Source organism: Papio anubis, chromosome 13, assembly GCF_008728515.1.
Source record: "Papio anubis isolate 15944 chromosome 13, Panubis1.0, whole genome shotgun sequence".
NCBI classification, from domain to species: Eukaryota; Metazoa; Chordata; class Mammalia; order Primates; family Cercopithecidae; genus Papio; species Papio anubis.
This window is the reverse complement of record NC_044988.1, coordinates 4,557,048-4,577,004: the sequence shown is the minus strand read 5'-3', so window position 1 is coordinate 4,577,004 and position 19,957 is coordinate 4,557,048. Positions and strand designations below refer to the sequence as shown.

Here is a 19,957-nt window from a genome sequence, read left to right as displayed (position 1 = left end):
TGTGGACCATAGTAATGCGGTTTGCCTTTTCTTTCTTTTTTTTTTTTTTTTAATGAGACAGAGTCTTGCTCTGTTGCCCAGGCTGGAGTGCGGTGATGCAAACTCGGCTCACTGCAACCTCCGCCTCCCAGGTTCAAGGGATTCTTCTGCCTCAGCCGCCTGAGTAGCTGGGATTACAGGTGTGCGTCATCAGACCCGGCTAATTTTTGTATTTTTGGTAGAGATGGAGTTTCAGCATGTTGGCCAGGCTGGTCTCAAACTCCTGACTTCGTGATCCGCCCGCCTCAGCCTCCCAAAGTGCTAGGATTACAGGCATGAGCCACCGTGCCCAGCTGCAGTTTGCCTTTCAAACTGCACATTTATTTTAATCATTCTCTGTAAGTGAATAATAGTGTAAACGTCAATGGTAAAACTTGGTGGTAGTGTGGTAGTAAATAGTAGTAAAATGGTCAATGAAACGGTAATGGTCAAGCCAGCTCCCTCTGGGGAGATTCTGCACAGTGCACTTCCAGGACTCTGGGGCCCCGAATCCCAGCTTCATCTGCTGCTCAGAACCACCTAGCAGCCCTCCAGGGGCCCCAAGGCTCAGTCTCAGAATCCAAGGCTCTTGGTGTTCAGCCTCACCCACTAGACGTGTCCCTGCTTCGGGCTTCACTGCTGCCGCATAGCGTGCGAGCCGGACCCGGATTCATTCTTGACCCCCCCAGTCCCCACACCCCCTTCCATCCAGTCTCCGCGCTGCAGCCTGCAGCCTGCTCTCCCCTCCCCTGGGTTCTAGCGCACAGTCTGGGTGGATGGCTCACCAGAGCCCCAGAGACCTCAGCCCCTCGTGTAGAGTTCTTTCTCATGGATGCATGTTATTCGTTATGCTTGACTTCCTGAAAGCAGGGACTTAAAATTGTTTTTTGATAGCCCTGCACCTTCCAGAACAGTCACTGAGTGAATTGTGCTGATGAAGGCAGACTCTACTTTGGGCAGGTGAAGCTTCCAGTGGGAGCTTACTGGCTCTGATCACAGCATTTCCGGGATTGAAAGGACCCTGCCAGGCCCCTCCTAGGACAGCAAAGGCAGCACCACCTGGGGCCAGTCCAGGCTCCTCCTGCAGGGGCAAGGCAGCCAAGCCACAGCCTCTGTTCTCCAGTGTCATTTTGTTCTTAGCTGACCCCAGCATCCAACCAGACTTCCAGTGTCCAGGGTGATATCTGTGCCTCATCTCCAGGCTGAAGAGCTTCAGTTCTCTGAAAAGTGCTTATTACTAAAGGGCTGGTAAGGCTAGGCACGGTGACCCATGTCTGTAATCCTAGCACTTTGGGAGGCTGAGGCAGGAGGATCGCTTGAGGCCAAGAGGTCAAGGCTGCAATGAGCCGTGATCACATCACTGCACTCCAGCCTGGGTGACAGAGTGAGACCCTGTCTCTAAAACAAACTAAAAAAAAAACAAAAACAAAAAATAAACCATCCAGAATCGTGTCTTCATTCATTGGAGAATGCAGTTAAGCCTGGGCCGGGACGCCTGCCTTCCAGGTGGTTGAGGGAGTTCAGCAGTGGTGACCACTCTGTACACATCGTGGTTGTGGTCCCTGAACTTGGCTTTATTAGACTTGCCCTTGAGAGGGGGCAGAAGGCCCGCATGCCACAGGCATCACTGTGCTGGTGGTGGCTCATGCAGTCCTGCAGAGGTGCGGAGAAGAGTCCCTCACCCTGAGAGGACACTGGGGGTCGAAGGCTGCCCGAGGCCAGGCTGGAGCGGGAGGCAATGCTGTCCCATGCAACTCTGTGAAGAATCGTTCATTTCTCACTGAGGGGACAGCAGGGACCAGGGTCCTGGGCTTCAGGGATCACAGCCATAGCCAGCTGGTTCTGCTTCCCACTGAGGCTGTGTGGGCTGGGGCAGGAGGGCTTTGGAGCAACAGCAGTTCCTAAGAGTTGATCCTTTTGGGCCCAAGCCCTCCAAATTTGATCTCCAGCTCAAGGTTCTGTGAACTTCCAGACCCGTAAATCCAACTGCCTCTCCCCTCTCCATGGAGACCCTCAAAGTCATCTGGAAGACGCTCCACGTTGTAAGACGCTGTCGCTCCCAAGCTTTGTGGGGTCTTCCCAGATGTCCCAGTTTCCCAGGCTGGCATGACCAGTCACCCGGTTCATTCTCAGTCTAGGACTCAGACTCATCCTTGTCCTCTCATTTCCCAAATGTGGGCTGCGAACAGCCGAGTAGATGTTTCAGCTGAAATGTCCCCAACCCCCCTTCCATCCAGTCTCCCCACTGCGCCTGCATGATCTCTTCAGAGTCAAACAGTGGATGCTCCGGTCCAGCCTCCCTGCCCGGCTCTGCCCTCTCCACGTCTTTCCTACCTGCTCCTCCCCTCATTCTGAGCCCCACCACTAGGCGGGGGCCCTTGAGCCCCAAGGGGCCCGGCTCCGTCCTCCTAGGGCCTCACAAATGCCTACTAGGCCCCCGGGGCGTGCTCCAACTTCACTTCCCCAGGCAGCCTCCCCAGCTCAAGGATGGGTCAGCCTGCTGCCCCTGTGCTCCCTTCTGAACGTGGTCTTCCCTATGGACCTCCTGCCTCACTTTTCAGAGTGTGATGATGCACGGCAGAGGCCACAGGGGATGCCATGTGTGTCCCCCTCCGTCCCCCTCCAGCCTCCCCTTGGCTGCCGGCCACCTAGGCACAGAAGTCCTGTCTGTTTCACTTCCTGTTTCCTCCTGCTCCTACGAGGGAGGCGCTCAGCCCGATTCTGTTGAATCAGTGAGTGGAGGCTGGGGACAGGGAAGAGGGTGTGTGGATGGAGGAGGGGTGGGCAGGGGACGCGAGAGCAGCCGGATCCTGGGCAGGGTGAGGAAAGAAGGTGAGGACGCAGCCCCTGGGGAAGCTCAGGTGGAGCTGGAGGAGCCTGTGCCTGCATGGAGGGTAACAAGAGTCAGAAGCCACAGTGGACAGCCCCGGTCCCCACAGGCTTACCTGTTCAGGCAGCACAGTGGGCTTAGGGAATGTTGACGGGCATGGGTTTCCCTTTTCGACCTGCTTTGAAATAAGAGCCAAGGACAGCACACCCTGTCAGGGAAACAGACAATGCTGGAACTGGGTGACTTTGAGGAAGCTTCATACATAAGGAACTGTTTCCAAAAGTGTGGGTGTCTGGAAGTCAGTGTTGGTAGACAGAATAATGTCCCCTCAAGGGGCCCACATCTGAATGCCTGGTCCTGTGCATGTCACCTTCACATGGCACCAGCACCCTCACCGATGGGACTTGGGACAGGATCTTCTGGTGGGGAGAGGCCATGATAAGCCAGGCAGGTGCAGCATTATCCCAGGGTCCCTCCATGCAGGAGGGAGGGGTCAGGGGAGGAAGTGTGACAGGAGCAGCAGGACCGGGAGAGCAGATGCTGAGTGGAGACTGGGAGGGGAGGACAGGGCGGCAGCCCAGGGCCTTGGGCAGCCTGGGAAGCCCGAGAAGGCAGGAGGAGCCCCCAGTAGGAGCCTGCCCTGCCCAGACCTTGACTTTCGCCCAGCAAGACTGATTCTCAGTTTTATCTTCCGGGACAGGAGGAAAATAAGTTTGTGCTGCTTGAGGCTGCCAGGTTGGGGTGAGACCTCAGAGCAGCAAGAAACACATGCATGCAGGAACGTGGGGCCGTCCCCTTCTAGCCATGACTGGCTCCAAGCCTGGGGCCACCACAGGAGGGTCACGTTGGAGGAGCCCCAAGGAACAGAGCTGTGAGAGTCACCCCGGAAGACGAGCACAGCCTACAGCCCACGACAGAGCCAGCTGAGGTGGCCTCGCAGGAAGGAGCCGGGAGGCTCAGTGCCTGGCCCCAGCCTGCCCCTGCCCCTGGTTTCCTTCTGGGGTTCCCCGGGGGCTGGACCCCAAGGAAGCTGGCAGAACAGGAGTCCGTGTGAGCTGTACCCCGCAGCTCAGCCACAGACAACAGATGGCGAAGACAGAGCCTGGGGGTGGAAGGACAGGCTGGTCACACCGCAGACCACAGGGTCAAGAGCCGGGAGAGGCCAGGGGCCTGCGTGCTGGACCTGGGGAACGAGTTCCCGCTTCCCAAGTCTCAAGCAATGCCCTTGGAGAGGGTCCCCAGCTTTGCTCTGCTTCCGAATCCTGAGCGGAGCCTGCAGAAAACACAGATGTCCAGGCCACACCCAGCAGCATCTGAGTAAGACACGGAGGTGGGGAGGGAAGGGGCGGTGGAGGGCGGCTGAAGGTGAGTGCTCACCGCTGCACCCGCTTCCTCCCCACTGTCTTCCTAGTAGCTCTCTCCTGGGAGAACAACTTCCTGTCCTCACAGCGTATCTGGAGACTTGGTAGCTGACTTCACCATGACCATGCCCTTGACTCTGAGTGGAACACATGGGTCACGTGTCTGGAATCCATGTGTGCCCAGCATCCCATGAGCTTGGCACTAGAATGGGCTTTCGGAGAGAGAATGGCAACTGCAGTCTCTTTTGGTTCCTCAGTAAATTGGAGGGACCTGAACTTTGCCCAGGCAGGCTTGACATTCTGTTTATTCCACACAGCACAGTTCAGGAAGAGATTGAACTCGGCTAAGCCATCCTTTTGTGACCTTGTATTTGACGATTCTAACTGGAGGATGTTAAGAGTGAGAAGCAGAAGCTCCTAACAACAGGGCAGACAAAGGCACCATGTGGAGAAACGCCCAGGAGCCCTTCGTGACCCAGAGCCGGGGAGCCGGGCGCAGGCAGAGGCTGCTGCACATTCACCACACTCAGGCCACGTGCCGGCCTCAGGCTGGACAAGCTCAGGCCTTTGGTTAAAGCCTTTCTAGCACATCGATATACTTTCCATTCACAACCTATCTGAAGTGAAGGGCATTCTACGTGGACAATATTCACAGCAATTCTAGAGACAGGTCTTATCCTCCCTATGTCACTCCCAGTCATTGGTCCCGCCTCTGAGAGGAAGACAAGTCTCTTAATACTCAACAGACAGCTTCCAAAGTTTGTCTCTCCTCTAAGTATCACTGGGTCTTCTTTTGTTCACAAGGATGCAGAACAATGTTCCAAGTACTATTATGTTTCTAAACTTTAAGATTGTTGATTTTCAAGAAACAAATAACTATAACCACATAACTATGTATAACCAATAACTATACCCTTGATAATATTTCAACATACTCCAAAAGGAAACTTTGAGTCCATTTTACATTCAGCAAGTTAATATTAAACTATGTGGCACATCAAAAGCTTTAAATTAATAATGTGTGTTTTAAGTGTTACAAACCACGTCAAGTGTACATCTAATATACGAAACAACAACTTAAAATACTACAGTTGAGTAGGCTGTGAGTTCCTTGTAGTTAAATAAATTATTACAAAGAGTATTATTATGAAAGGTATGTGCTATGCCAAGCACTAACAAGATGTAGATGTGGTCATGAGCTAGCTACAGTAAAATGAAAAGGAAACCTGTGCTTGAGACTTCTTTTGTGTCATGATTTACCATAATTCTGAAGCAAAGTGTTTATGGCTGCTATTAAAATTAAAATTGAAGGGGAGAAACAAAGCACCCTGAAATTTGAATGAAAATTAAAAAGAAAAAAGTATGTAAGCTGTCATACAGTATTTATGTTTTCCTAGGATGCTAGATGTTACTAAAAACTAAATCTCAAAAATATTTAAATAGTCTGAAAAATAAAGATCTATATAGACTACACTTTTGGAAAACTTCAGAACCTTATCAAGAATTTAGTAAAGGGTTCTTTTTATCATAACACTGATTCAACTATCTGGTCAAATCACTCATTAGTCTTCTAGGTAGTCTTTAAGGAAAGGAGTATGATGGAATGTTCAGTCTTCTGAAGTCAAATCTACACAAGGATATTAAATTACATTAGAGTTTTTTTTTTTTTTTTTTTTTAATAGAGATGGGGTTTCCCTCTGTTGCCCAGGCTGGAGTGTAGTGGTGAGATGACAGCTTGCTGAAACTTCGACCTCCCTGGCTCAAGCCATCCTCCTGTCTCAGCCTCCTGAGTAGCTGACTACAGACTCACACCACGCTGGGCTCACTTTTTTTTTTTTTTTTTTTTTTTTTTTTGAGACAGAGTCTTGCTCTGTCACCCAGGCTGGAATGCAGTGGCACGATCTCAGCTTACTGCAACCTCCTCCTCCCAGATTCAAGCAATTCTTCCTGCTTCAGCCTCCTGAGTAGCTGAGATTACAGGTGCCTGCCACCACGCTCTGCTAATTTTTGTATTTTTAGTAGAGACAGGGTTTCACCATGTTGGCCAGGCTGGTCTTGAACTCCTGACATCAGGTGATCCAACCACCTTGGCCTCCCGAAGTGCTGGGATTACGGGCGTGAGCCACCATGCCTGGCCTACTTTACTTTTTGTAGACACAAGGCCTCGCTATGTCGCCCACGCTGGTCTCAAACTCCTGGCCTCAAGCAAACTGCCTACCTTGGCCTTCAAAAATGTTGGGACAGATGTGAGCCACCACACCTAGCATAGAAATGTCTTACTTGCAGAAAGGTTCTAAAATGGCTAATCAAAGATTTTGGCATACTTAAATTGTCCAAAAGACAAAACCTATTCTTTTAAATCAATGGATTGATGGGAGTGAGCATCACCAACCAAACAAGGAAGCAACACAGATGCTGAAGCTCAGGTGACTTTTTCTTCACCTGCCCGTGTTAGATCAGCTGCTAGACGCCGATGACAAACTCTATCATTTTACAGACTTTATGATGGTCAACTATAAGCTACAATTAAATATTCCCGGGGCTGGGTGCAGGGGCTCGTGCCTGTATTCCCAGCACTTTGGGAGGCTGAGGTGGGTGGATCACTTGAGGTCAGGAGTTCGAAACTAGCCTGACCAACATGGTGAAACCTCGTCCCTACCAAAAATACAGGAAAAGGTAGCTGGGTGTGGTGGCGGATGCCTGTAATCCCAGCTACTTGGGAGGCTGAGGAAGGAGAACTGCTTGAACCCGGGAAACAGAGGTTGCAGTGAGCCGAGATTGCACCACTGTACTCCAGCCTGGGTGACAGAGTGAGACTCAGTCTGGGAAAAAAAAAAAAAATTCCCCAAATTGCCTCTATTTTACCTTCACTGTTTAATTTGAGTACAGGATAGTGAAATGTCAGTCCTCTTAATCATCCATTTTGCTAATGTGTAAGATACATTCTACAATAAAACTTTACAGCTGCTAATATAAATAGCAGTATTCAGTTTATTCCAATTCTGAACTTAGTTCACCAAGGAAAAGAAAGAATCAGGTACAATGTAAAGAATAACTGAAAATCCAGAAATACCATATTCCCAGACATGATCTAACCACTAATCATGATTTCATATTTTATGCTATTACTTGAATAAATTTTGCTATTAGAATTTTGGAATTAAAAAAGCTTTTGTTATTCTGATACCATCAGTTAGTTGTTTGCTAACTACTTTTTCTTAAAGGTCAGTGAATTGTAAAAAGCATATTTCACAGAAAATATAAGATGCCTTGTGTTGCACTTTAAAAATCAAATTTTGGAGTTGGAATTATACTATTTAACTACTTTCTATGCTAGGTAATGTCACAAACTACTTTAAAAGAGTTACATCTAACATATAAATATTCATGAAACACAGATTATATGTATAACACCCATGGGTGTAGAAAAATACCATTCACTCCCATTATCATATGCAATAAAAGAAATGTTTACTAACCCATTTACAAGGGCACATTTGCATTCTTTTCCTATTGGCTCAGCTTCTTTTTAATGAATGTCCACAATCACTAAGTGATACCGTGGCAAACTCTAGTCTTCCAAGATGGCTAAGAGACAGCTAATCAGCATCACATTTTATTAATAATTCCAAAGACCATAAAAAATGTATGTTGTAGGAAATATAACTTTCAGCAAAAGTCACTTTTTCTGATGCTGCCAACCTGTGAATCAGCTGTTCTTGGAGGCACAGCTATTTAGACACGACACCCTTCCTTCAGACGATGTGATCTTAAGGAATTTAGTAATTATGTGATTTATTAACATAAGACAGTATTTACTGACATGACCGGACAAACTGAAAAGGCCTTCTCACCTACTCCTGGAGTCCTCCCAGATTCCAGACACCCAGTGTAAGAAAACAGGTGTTGAAAGCTCTGCTGTCACTTCAAAGAGAATAATCACAACAATAAATGCAAAGGATAATGTACTAGAAACTGCGGAAATCTTAACCTCAGGTATGAAAATGTTCAAATAAAAATACTACTGCATGCTAATCACACAGCAACAAAAAGAAGCACTGCAAAAATGGTTGTGAAGCTTTATGAGAGCAAAAACAAATGAAGAGGGAAAACACAACAACCGTTAAGAAATAAGGACAAAGAAGGCATTGCGGGAAAGAAGCACAGAAAAAAAATATTATCCCTGAAAGAAAATCTGTTGACTAAAAAAAATCTGTTCTAAATACTTAATTTAAAAATTTCTATTCTAACACACTGTCCATTTGGGAGGCCTACACAAACATTTCCTTAAAAAGTTAGCATGACTTCAACTATATTTTTAAAAAGCCTTGACACTTGGAAAAGACTATGATAATAATTAGAATAACTTGTCTCACTATTTACTTAGAAATATTCTATTTAAAAGTTGACCAACAATAGGAACTTCGCAATTGCACAACAGAGAAAGTAAATGAACAACACTCAGTGGCCAATGGCATGTTTCCACATCTACTAGAACATTCTGTGACTTACACCATCTACCCTGAACCATTCACCACGTCTCCATTCATGCAGTGGTTCAAATAGAGTTCCTGTGTTCATTCCACAATAAACCTCAGTAATTCACACGTCACAGTAGCTGTAACCATTTGTTAACAGAAAAAGAATATGTCTTCATACGTAAGATGGATTTCTTGTAGGTACAAATAGCTGGGTCTTGATTCCATCAGACAGCCTCTTTCTTTTAATTTGCATATCTACATCACTGATGTTTAATTATTGATATATGTGGATTAAGAGCTACTTACTATATTTGTTACTGTTTTCCATTCTTTCTCCATGTCTTCCATTCTTTTTCTTCTTTCTCTTGTTTCAGTTGAGCACTTTATATGATTTTGCTTTTTCTCTTTACAGGGGGGCACAGGGTCTAAAGTCCAATCATTAGGTGAGTCTTATAATGAGTCTCTGGGCTGTGATCTTCACGTGATTCTCAGTCCCTGACCCTGCTTAGCTGGGACAGGATGGCTATGGGGAGCTAGATTTGGGTGTTTCCTTTCCCTCAGATTAATTAGGTTCTGGTGAAACCCAGCGGGTTAGGCTCTGGTTAGGTAGTTTCTCCTGAGAGAAAGCCTTGTTAAGAACAGAGTGCTCTGGCTGGGCGAGGTGGTGGACACCTGTAGTCCCAGCTACTCGGGAGGCTGAGGCAGGAGAATCGCTTGAACCTGGGAGGCGGAGGTTTCAGTGAGCCAAGATCGCGCCACTGCACTCCAGCCTGGGTGACACAGCAAGACTCCGTCTCAAAAAAAAAAAAAAAAAAAAGAAAAAAAAAGAGTGTTCTGTCACATTTTAAAATAATTCTCTTTTCCTTTCCCTTGCCACAGGTACAAGGGATTTTTCTCCAATATTTACCATGAGAATTTGGTAGAGATCTAGCAGGTAAAATCACAAATGCATGTGGACCCCCACATCACCAGGCCCTCTGGAGTCTTTAACTCTCAGGTTTGTCCACGTTGACCCTCCAACAATCTATCAATGACAGTTTAGGTTTCCTTGCACCCACACTGGTTCCTGCAGAGGTTTCTACTCGTGTGTTTCTGCTCCACTACATACAACGCATTCAACACGCTAGAACTCTTGCAGGAAACCATGAACATCGTCCCTATTTGCTAGCTGTGGACACATAAATCCAAGTCACACCCGTGCACCTGCCAGAAGCAAAGGATGCCCGTGATCAAGGGTTTGACCCCAAGTTGAATGCTAGTTTCTGACCCCAAAGCCTTCAGGAACAAGCACCCTTGTCTCCTCTGCCTTCGTTCATCTCAGGTCTAACATGTCTGTCTCTTCTTTATTATAATAAAAGTAGAAACAGATTCAAGGAAATTAAGTCACTGCTAAGTCACACAGCTTGAATCCAATCTTTTGATTACAGGGTGTACCCTGCATTCTTCACGGCATTTCATACCACAAGGATCGGAAAACGCAAGCCTCTGAGCAGGTCAAATTCCAGTGGCAGAAACAAGACGCATCTCCAGAAAACAGTAAAGATGCCATACCAGGGATAAAGACGATAAGCACTGCAAGAGGTCAGAGGGAGGCCAGATGCCCAGAACTCCAAAAAGCTGATCAGAACCTTCACAGACAGGTAGGAAGTGCATACCCAGAAAAGACAGGACATGCTCAGGCAGTCCTACTCACTCCAAGTTCAGCTCATCCTAACAAAGACGACGATATGGTTTGGCTGTGTCCCCACCCAAATCTCATCTTGAATTGTAGCTCCCATAATTCCCACGGGTCATGTAGGTATCTGGTGGAAGGTCACTGAATGTCTTCCCTGTGCTATTCTCATGATAATGAATAAATCTTCCAAGATCTGATAGTTTATAAAGGGGAGTTCCCCTGCACATGCTCTCTTGCCTGCTGCCATGCAAGACGTGACTTTGCTCCTCCTTTGCCATCCACCATGATCATGAGGCCTCTCCAGCCATGTGGAACTCTGAGTCAATTAAACCTCTTTCCTTTGTAAGTTACCCAGTCTTGGGTATCTCTTTATTAGCAGCATGAGAATAGACTAATATAGACAACTTGCCAAATTAGATGGGCAACTCACATTCTTCTCATTCCTTCCCCGCTGGAGGAACAAGCACCTCAGCTGAGACGTGCTCCAGTCACCACCTACATCCCCAAGTCAGCACCCTGACCTGGTTTCCACATCTCCATCACTAGCACTGAACTCTTGTTGGGGTCATAAAGCTTACTGCTTTTTGTCTTACTTCTTACCTATGTTTCAGAGTTCAGAAAGAACATTTCTCACTAAGATGAAAACTGTATGGATAGACACTTTGATCTTGCTACCTGAGTCACATTTTACAACAAAATGCACATGCCTTAGAATTCTAGTGCATAAGGGCTTCTAAGACCATCTTGCGGTTGTTCTTGTTAGAGGTTAAAACTTTGAATATTCAATTGCAACTCTTTACTTCATTTTAGAGTTTTAGCACTGCACACATAGCAAATAAACATTTATTAATTTTACACTTCTCTGCACATACAACAAATAAACATTTATTAATTTTATACTTCTTTGCCATAAACAGGGTATGCATCCCTGGATGGCAGAGAGCCCTTCAGTAACCTCTGCCCTGGGTCAACAGACATTCGTTCCCATTTTACAGATGGACAGAGGACAGAGAGGAAAGATCACCTGCCTCAGGTGACACTCCAGGTAAGAACCGGCATGGAAACTGACAACTACATCTGTTAGATTTCTTACATCAGAAATAGATGTAACATCAACCAGCCCTGGTTATCTACTCTGTAGAGTTTACACTAAGGAAAAGGAGACACTGACTTAAAGGAAAAACATTTTCTTTCTCTTTCTTATCTTTTTTTTTTTTAATATAAGACAGTTTAAAGGTAGGGGAGGAATACAAATTTAAAATTTCCTTGATCAGAATTTTTTTTTTCAGAGATGGAGTTTTGCTCTGTCACCCAGGCTGGAGTGCAGTCGTGTGATCTCGGCTCACTGCAGCCTCTGACTCCCAGGTTCAAGTGATTCTCCTGCCTCAGCCTCCACAGTAGCTGGGATTACAGGCGAATTCCACCACGCCCGGCTAGTTTTTATGTTTTTAGTAGAGATGGGGTTTCACCATGTTGGCCAAGCTGGTCTTAAACTCCTGAACTCAAGTGATCTACCCGCCACTGACTCCCAAAGTGCTGGGATTACAGGTGTGAGGCACCACACCCAGCCTCTTCAATCAGAAACCAACTATATATTTGCGTACTCATTTACTCAAGGACACACAGTGTTTTTATTATTATTATTATTTTTTTTTGAGATAGAGTCTCGCTCCGTTACCCAGGCCGGAGTGCACTGGTGACATCTCAGCTCACTTTAACCTCCACTTCCTGGGTTCAAGTGATTCTCCTGACTCAGCCTCCTGAGTAGCTGGGACTACAGGCACATGCTACCATACCCAGCTAATTTTGTATTTTTAGTAGAGATGGGGTTTTGCCATGTTGGCCAGGCTGGTCTCGAACTCCTGACCTCAGGTGATCCACCCACCTTGGCCCCCAAAAGTGCTGGGATTACAGGCATGTGCCACCACGTCCAGTCCACACAGTGTTTAAAATACTCCTGTAAGGAAACAATCAGCCCGGGTCTAGGCAGCTTTCTAGGGTTTTGCTTGGACAAACAGTGTTATTTCAAAAGTGTCCTCTGATCTGCTGAGTTTAGGAGAAGGAGAGGAAATTCAGAGCTCCCTTGATCCAGGAGCCAGGAGATCAATGTTTCGGGGGTCGGCAGGGGGTTGCTGTGGTGGGTGTGAGTGGCACCACACCGGACAAATGGCCCCATGTTTGGGGCATCACACAAACCAGTTCTTGTCAAATTCCTCCCCAGAAAGGTTCCTGTGGCTCCAGGCCATGGGGCTGGGATGATGCAGGTTTTAAATCATGGAAACTTTCAAAGAACTCTTCCTCTCTCCTCTCTGTCCAAGGAGCCCCCGTCTGAGTACAGACTGACCATCACCCACCTGCAACAAACTACATCTTTGAGCACAACACCAGCTGGGCTGGCAGGCCAGAAGGCAGCTTCCCCAGGTCACTACCCGCCAGGAAGCACCCCACAACCTGTGCACCACTCACTTTGTCGCCCCTCCGCTGCCCTCGTCGTTGTCGGAAGATGACGATGTAGAAGAGCCAGGGAAGTAGGCGGAATCCACGTGGTTGGGGCTGCCGCTCTGGGCCGGGTTGATGGGCGAGGACCGCTCATACAGCGGCGTGTGCTTCCCTTCGTGAGGAATGTTGCTGTAGCTGTTCTGCTCCGTCAGATTCTTCCCGCTCGTGTCCAACGTGAGAGGTGCTGGCTCAGAGAGGCTGTACGGGTATGGACCCTGGCCCGGGGCGCCCCCTGGGCTGGGTACCTGTGGGGCCTGAAGCGAAGGGCACAGGTCACGCGCACGTGGCCAGCAGGACCCGACTCAGGCCCAGGCCGACGTTTCCCGGCTCATTTTTATTTCAACAAACACTGGCATCTATTTCACACATCAATTCAAGAGCTTAGGAACTTATTTTGGCATTCACTGAAATTCAATGCACACACCGTGTCTGAGACCGGCCACCCGACCCAGCGCACGCAGGGAAGGCCTTACCACGGGCTTTGCTTGCAGAGAGGTCTGCGGAATGTTGAGCATCTGAGGAGGAACATGCGGCGGCACCATCCCAGGCATTCCAAACGGACCGGGTCTGGCTGCTTCACCAACACGGAAAGAAAAGAATCACACAGCTGTGAACAGAAGGCGTTTCCCAGGGCATCCTGGCGGCCAGCCCATGGCGCCAGGGATCTCACCCTCACCTGGCTCAGACATCGACACCACCATGGGTCCCACTTCTCAGAAATCATTACAAATTGCCATTTCACAGTAAGGACAACTTAATTTTATGATGCTCGATTTGATGGACTGGGACTGGGATTCTAACTTTCCAGATCTCTCGGTGAATTTGCCTTAGTGGTTCTGCTCTCGGACCGAACAGTTTCCTTTACCTTTGTCAAGCAAAAGGACTCTTCTGTTTAAAGTACATTGCGGCCGGGCGCGGTGGCTCACGCCTGTAATCCCAGCACTTTGGGAGGCCGAGGCGGGATCGGGACCGTCCTCACTAACACGGTGAAACCTTGTCTCTACCAAAAATACAAAAAATTAGCCGGGCGTGGTGGCGGGCGCCTGTAGTCCCAGCTACTCGGGAGGCTGAGGCAGGAGAATGGCGTAAACCTGGGAGGCGGAGCTTGCAGTGAGCCGAGATGGCGCCACTGCACTCCAGCCCGGGCGACAGAGCGAGACTCCATCTCGAAAGAAAAGAAAAGAAAAGAAGAAAAGTTGCAACTACCATTAGGTTCTCAGCTAACTAGTGAGTTTTTTAAATATAAAAGGAATTGTTTTTCATTGTTCAGCAATTAGGTGACACACTTTAACACGTATTACAAGATGACTAATTTGGGATTCTGTGTTCTCTTAAAACCTAATTTCGTAAACCTGTCCTGATGTGTGCCGGCACGTGCTAGTCTTCATTCCCGCCACCTTGCAAAAGTGAAGAAACCTGTTTGGGAACGGATAGCCACGCGGAGGAACTGAAGCAGGACAGCAGGACAAGGAGCCGGGCCAGCCTGAAGCTGGGAAGGAAAGCAGGGCCTGGAAACCTCCACACTCAACATTGCAGCTGGCCTTGAGGGGTCTAAGGACAGGAAGAGAGCTCAGGGGCCATGTCAGCCAACAGAAGCGAATGAGTGAGTAGATGGTGCCCATAAAGGGCTGTTCCAGAGACGGCACGAGACCCGCAGTAACAAGGACAGACTGGGGCCCAGATGTCAACAGTGCTTCCAAACACCACCAGCAGGAGACACGAGGACATGGGACATGGACCCCCAGGAGCTGCACTCCCTCTTGGAATACTTAGGGGCTGAGCGCCTGTGATGTGTCAGGCTGAAGACTGGGCTGGGGGATGCCAGGAGCCCTGAGGTGGTGTCAGTAAGACATATACTATTGAAGACACAGAGAAAATAGAAGACCTGTGTGAGACACAACTGATCTGCCAGGTGCTCACCCGGTTGCACCATCTTTTCCTTGGGTTTGTTTTAAATGTGGGAGAAAACCAAGCCTAAAGCTTCCTGACTCCAGTTTCCCTCTTTACTCAGTAGATATGCTTCTACAACCTCTTCATCTGAACACCAGGTGATATGCTTAGGCTTCAGGTCCCCACCCAAATCTCATCTTTAATTATAATCTTTATAGTACCCATAATCCCTGTGTGTCAGGAGACACCAGGTGGAGGTAACTGGATCATGGGGGTCGTTTTCCTAAGCTGTTCTTGTGATAGTGACTGAGTGCTCACAAGATCTGATGGTTTTATAAGGGGCTCCTTCCCCTTTGCTCGGCACTTTTCCTTTGTACCACCTTGTGAAGAAAGCGCCTTGCTTCTCCTTTGCTTTTGCCAGGATTGTAAGTTTCCTGAGGCCTCCCCAGCCATGCTGAACTGTTAGTCAACTAAACCTCTTTCCTTTATCAATTATACAGTCCCAGGAAAGTTTCTTTATACTAGTATGAAAATGGACTAATACAGTAGTACTGAAGAGAGTGGGGTACAGCTATAATGATACCCCAAAATGTGGAAGCAACTTTGGAACTAGGTGACAGGCACAGGTTGGAACAGTTTGGAGGTCTCAGAAGAAGACAGGAAGATATGGGAAGCTTTGGAACTTCCTAGAGCCTTGTTGAAAGCTTTTGACCAAAATGTTGATAGTGATATGGACAATGAAGTCCAGGATGAGGTGGTCTCAGATGGAGATGAAGAACTTTTTACAGCTCAGTTACCCACTTCCTCAAAAGAATCACTTACGCCTATATGCGGCTGTGTGGCTTTTGCTCTGAATTAAAATAAGATACAATTCCCAAAGGAATGGTGTTAAACTGGAACCTCTTAGAACTATAGTCGGCCTTACCCCAGTCCCCATTCCTAGCCCAACCTAACAAATGCTCATCCATTACTTGGCATATTATTCTGAAACGTTATGTTAAACAAAACAAAAAAGACTACAAAGTAAGTCTTAAAAAAAAAAAAAAACCAACTATATGGGCAAAAAAAAAAAAATTATACAGGCAGACACTATAATTTTCAGGTGTTACCAAAAAAAATATAGCTTTGAAAATGTTGACTCCAAGATTAAATAAGTCAATATAATTCCTACCACCTTTAGTTTTTGTTGCTTGCAAACATAGACAAGGCAAAACTTTCCAACCATTTTAAGCATGTATAAGCGGACATGTTTACTAAATCTCAATAGTCTACAGAAGATAAAAAGGTATAGAAAGGAAACTGTCATGTGACCTGTTCCCATTACACTACAGATCCAGTGTCCAGAGAGGCCGGGTGGGGCCTGGAGCACAGTGGGAGGGCGCGGCGGCTGGCCATCCTGTAGGGAGAAGAGGACCAGCAGAGCCGGGGCCGAGCCTGGACTGAGACCAGGTGCAAGGTCAGTGCCCAGGCAGGCAAAGGATGGAGGAGCAACTCCCAAGAGCTAAGAGCCCAGGGGCAGCTGATGCTGGTCCAGAGCCTGCGGTGCTGGCCAGACTCCATGGGAAGAGCCAGATGCCAGTGCCCAGACGACAAGGCCTGGTGACAGGAGGAGGCAAAACCTGAGGGATGACGAGCTTGAAGAAGGCTAAGTGCAAGGCCCATGAGAAGTAAGATTATGAACTCAGTGAACAGGCACGTCCTGTGCGGCACGTGAAAGAATTCAGAACAGCGGGAAAAATTAAACCACAGAAGTAAATTTCAAGTCAACAGAAACAAGAACGTTCTAAGAACGAGAGCAGTTCAACAATGAAAAGGGTTGCTTTACTGACTGCTCGACTGCTCGTACAAGAACATTCTACAGCAGGGAGCTGGGCTGAACTTCACTATAAGCATTCCTCACTCTCCAAATCTCTTCCATCCCTGAATGTGGATAGTGAGAGGATAGACATCACGAATACGGCATCATTCAAATCCACCCGGTGCCCAAGTCTCAAGTAGCAAGTTTTACCTAAATGTATTCAGTTCCTGGGTTCAATTATTCAGTTTGAACAGAATATGTGTACTGATTGAGCGAGGTTCAAGAAGGCACAATAGAAACATTACACCTCATTAAGGCTGGTTACGGCGGCTCCTGCCTACAATCCTGACACGGGGAGGCTGAAGCAGTTCAGATCAGCCCAGACAACACATCAAGACCCTGTCTCTACACACTCACAAAAGCAACACAAAAAGCAAACAGAAATCCCAAATCCCATTTAGGCACCGAAATGTGTTTTGTAAGTCTATGATGAAACAAGATAAATGAGTTTCTGACCATTTGTGGATTTTGGAAAAGCACAACCTAAAAGGAAACTCTACCAGCTCTCTATTTTGAAGTCACTGGTACACTGAACTGACATTCCTCATTTGTTACCAAATACTGAAACGCCAATAACAAACTCAACGTTAATAAACCTAAATGCATCCACTTTGGGAAGACACACGCTGCAGTCTTTTAAATCACACAATGGCTCAAAGGAGGGTTCTTCCAAAACATTTGAGTTTTAAATTCAAAATAAAAATGACCTTCCAAAACAGCCACAAGATCAGGCAGCCTGTGTCACTTCCTACTTCACTCTAGCTACCACGAACTCACTGAAAATGGAGTGAAAGGTCGCAGAGCAGACACTGAAAGCAAAGTCCCCAGCACCAGCAGGAGAATCCAATTTCCTACTTGGGAATTCTGGACCAGAAGCGCAAGATGAGTGGCCTTTCTACTCAAAGAGAGTAATGCCCTGACTTCCCTCTGGTGCCCTTTATTCTGTCAGCCTCCAGGGCTTAACATCAATGTCATCTGCATTAGCTTTAAAGATAAAAACTGGCCGGGCGTGATGGCTCATGCTTGTAATCCCAGCACATTGGGAGGCTGAGACGGGTGGATCACGTGAGATCAGCAGTTCGAGACCAGCCTGGCCAACATGCTGAAACCCTGTCTCTACTAAATACACAAAAATTAGCCAGGCGTACACACCTGTAATCCCAGCTACTCAGGAGGCTGAGGCAGAAGAATCACTTGAACCCAGGAAGCAGAAGCTGCAGTGAGCCAAGATCGCGCCACTGCACTACAGCCTGGACGACAGAGTGTGACTCTGTCTCAAACAACAACGACGACAACAACAAAACTGATAAAGATGAACAAGGACACATCTCAAAAAGAGCAAGTGCAGACTGGCATGTACAATACAGCCTTTAATTAAAAAGCAAAGCAATGCTATTAATTATCCCATAGGTATGAGGTGAGAAAATCTAAAAACATATTCAAGGGGGCTGTACATGACTTAGGCCTGATGTATCTCTTTTTAAATAAAAGAATGATCTAAAGCACAGGTTGCCATTTGTGTAACCTGAAGTAGGTATGCCACCACTCATTCTACTGTTCCTTCTATTTTTTGTTATGTTAACAGGTTTTCTTAACAACCACAAAAAAAACTTCAGTGAAAACCTAGGAAAGGACGAGTGTAGTAAGCAAAGTTATAGGACAAAGTGAGGATTTAATGGAACACATTTTTAAGGAATGTCAAAAATTTAAAGTTATTAGTAAAATACGGCAAAAGTGTAATATTGAATACCTGGTGAAAATAAAATTCTTTTTTAATGTTAATTTTTATTTTAAGTTCTGGGGTACATGTGCAGGATGTGCAGGTTTGTTACATAGGTAAACATGTGCCATGGTGGTTTGCTGCACCTGTCAACCCATCACCTAGGTATTAAGCCCAGCATGCATTAGCTATTTTTCCCGACGCTCTCCCTCCCCACACCTCAACCCCCAACAGGCTGCAGTGTGTCTTGTTCCCCTCCCTGTGTCCGTATGTTCTCATTGTTCAGCTCGCACTTACAAGTTAGAGCATGTGGTATTTGGTTTTCTGTTTCTGTTAGTTTGCTGAGGATAATGGCTTCCAGCTCTTTCCATGTCCCTGCAAAGGCCATGATCTCATTCTTTTTTTTTTTTTTTTTTGAGACAGGGTCTTGCTCTGTCGCTCAGGCTGGAGTGCACCAGAGCAATCTCAGCTCACTGCAGCCTCCGGCTCCCAGGTTCAAGCGATTCTTGTGCCTCAGGCTCCCGCGTAGCTGGGATTACAGGTGCGCACCACCATGCCAGGCTTTTTGTATAATGTTTTTAGTAGAGACGGGGTTTTGCCATGTTGGCCAGGCAGGTCTTAAACTCCTGGCCTCAAGTGATCCTCCCACCTTGGCCTCCCAAAGTGATGGGATTACAGGCGTGAGCCACCATGCCTGACCTGATCTCATTCCTTTTTATGGCTGCATAATATTCCATGTTGTATATGTACCACATTTTCTTTATCCAGTCTATCATTGATGGGCATTTGGGTTCAAAAGTCATAATAATAGCAAAAAACATACTATTGATGCTGACAGCAGGGACATGGCTAAATATGGCACCTCCACACTGTGGAGTATCATATCATCTCTGGAGAAAATAAGGAAGTGGTCACCGGCTTCTATAATGGGCCCCACTTACCAGTCCTAGTCCCCAGGCTTGGTCAGTCCCCAACCCCCAAGGCCGTCCCTGCCCCCTGCTGAGCCCACTCCTCTGCAGGAGGCCTGGGGTGGGGGGGCTCCGCTCCTGCCCTGACCACAATAGGCCAGAACGTGCACCGGATGGATCAAGCCGTCCAGCGGTCAGCCAGGCCTGGCCTGGGACAGTGTGGGCCGCCATGTGGCCTCTCTCACGTTTTCACTCTTTCTTCCCTAGAGGACCTGCCTCTATCCTTTGGCCCTTTTGCTAGAGCAGTCGGCTGTCTCAGGCTGTACGACTGCAGAAAATCACGTTTCAAGGGAATAAATCTGTAAGATTTTACGGTGAATGAATATTTCAACCTCTTTGGATTACCGCATGGTCCACGCTGATCCCAGAGGCGTTTACTCACCCACGTAGTGTGGTGGCTGCAGTGACGGAGGCTTGCTGGTCCCAGGATAATGTCCGCTTGCTCTGTTACATCCCAGAGCTGATTCTCAGGGCTTGGGGGCTGGAAAATGCTCGGCAGGCGGCAGCGGCCGCGGCGGGGCTGGGCTGGAGAGAAGGCGGCGGCGTGAGGCTCCGGCGGCGCTGGAGCCTCGGGGGGCAGCAGCCAAGGCAGGGTCGTGCTGGGCCCAGCGCGGGCTCCAGGCTGCGCAAGCGAGGTACCCCGGTCCCCGCCTCCGC

General features: G+C 47.5%; 1 protein-coding gene across 2 annotated transcripts; it reads right to left on the bottom strand.

Moving 5' to 3' along the window:
• Nucleotides 1–12,233: 12,233 nt before the first annotated feature.
• C13H9orf129 (chromosome 13 C9orf129 homolog) lies at nucleotides 12,234–19,941 on the bottom strand. 2 transcript variants are annotated; one of them, XM_031654037.1, is made up of 3 exons: nucleotides 19,683–19,941; nucleotides 13,338–13,438; nucleotides 12,234–13,118 (listed from the first exon to the last, which is right to left on the bottom strand). In XM_031654037.1, exons 2-3 carry the CDS (start codon nucleotides 13,413–13,415, stop codon nucleotides 12,828–12,830), a joined length of 369 nt encoding a protein of 122 aa, XP_031509897.1. In that variant the 5' UTR covers nucleotides 13,416–13,438; nucleotides 19,683–19,941; the 3' UTR covers nucleotides 12,234–12,827. The 2 variants fall into 2 exon arrangements, with proteins under 2 accessions (XP_031509897.1, XP_031509898.1); XM_031654038.1 differs by having other exon boundaries at nucleotides 13,338–13,435; nucleotides 19,683–19,854.
• Nucleotides 19,942–19,957: the final 16 nt, after the last annotated feature.

Bases quoted from the DNA above. Each gene is read 5' to 3' on its own strand.
- C13H9orf129 (XM_031654037.1), bottom strand. From the start codon at position 13,415: ATGCCTGGGATGGTGCCGCCGCATGTTCCTCCTCAGATGCTCAACATT. The intron at 13,119-13,337 runs GTAAGGCCTTCC...CCTTCGCTTCAG, and splicing joins CTCTGCAAGCAAAGCCCGTG to GCCCCACAGGTACCCAGCCC.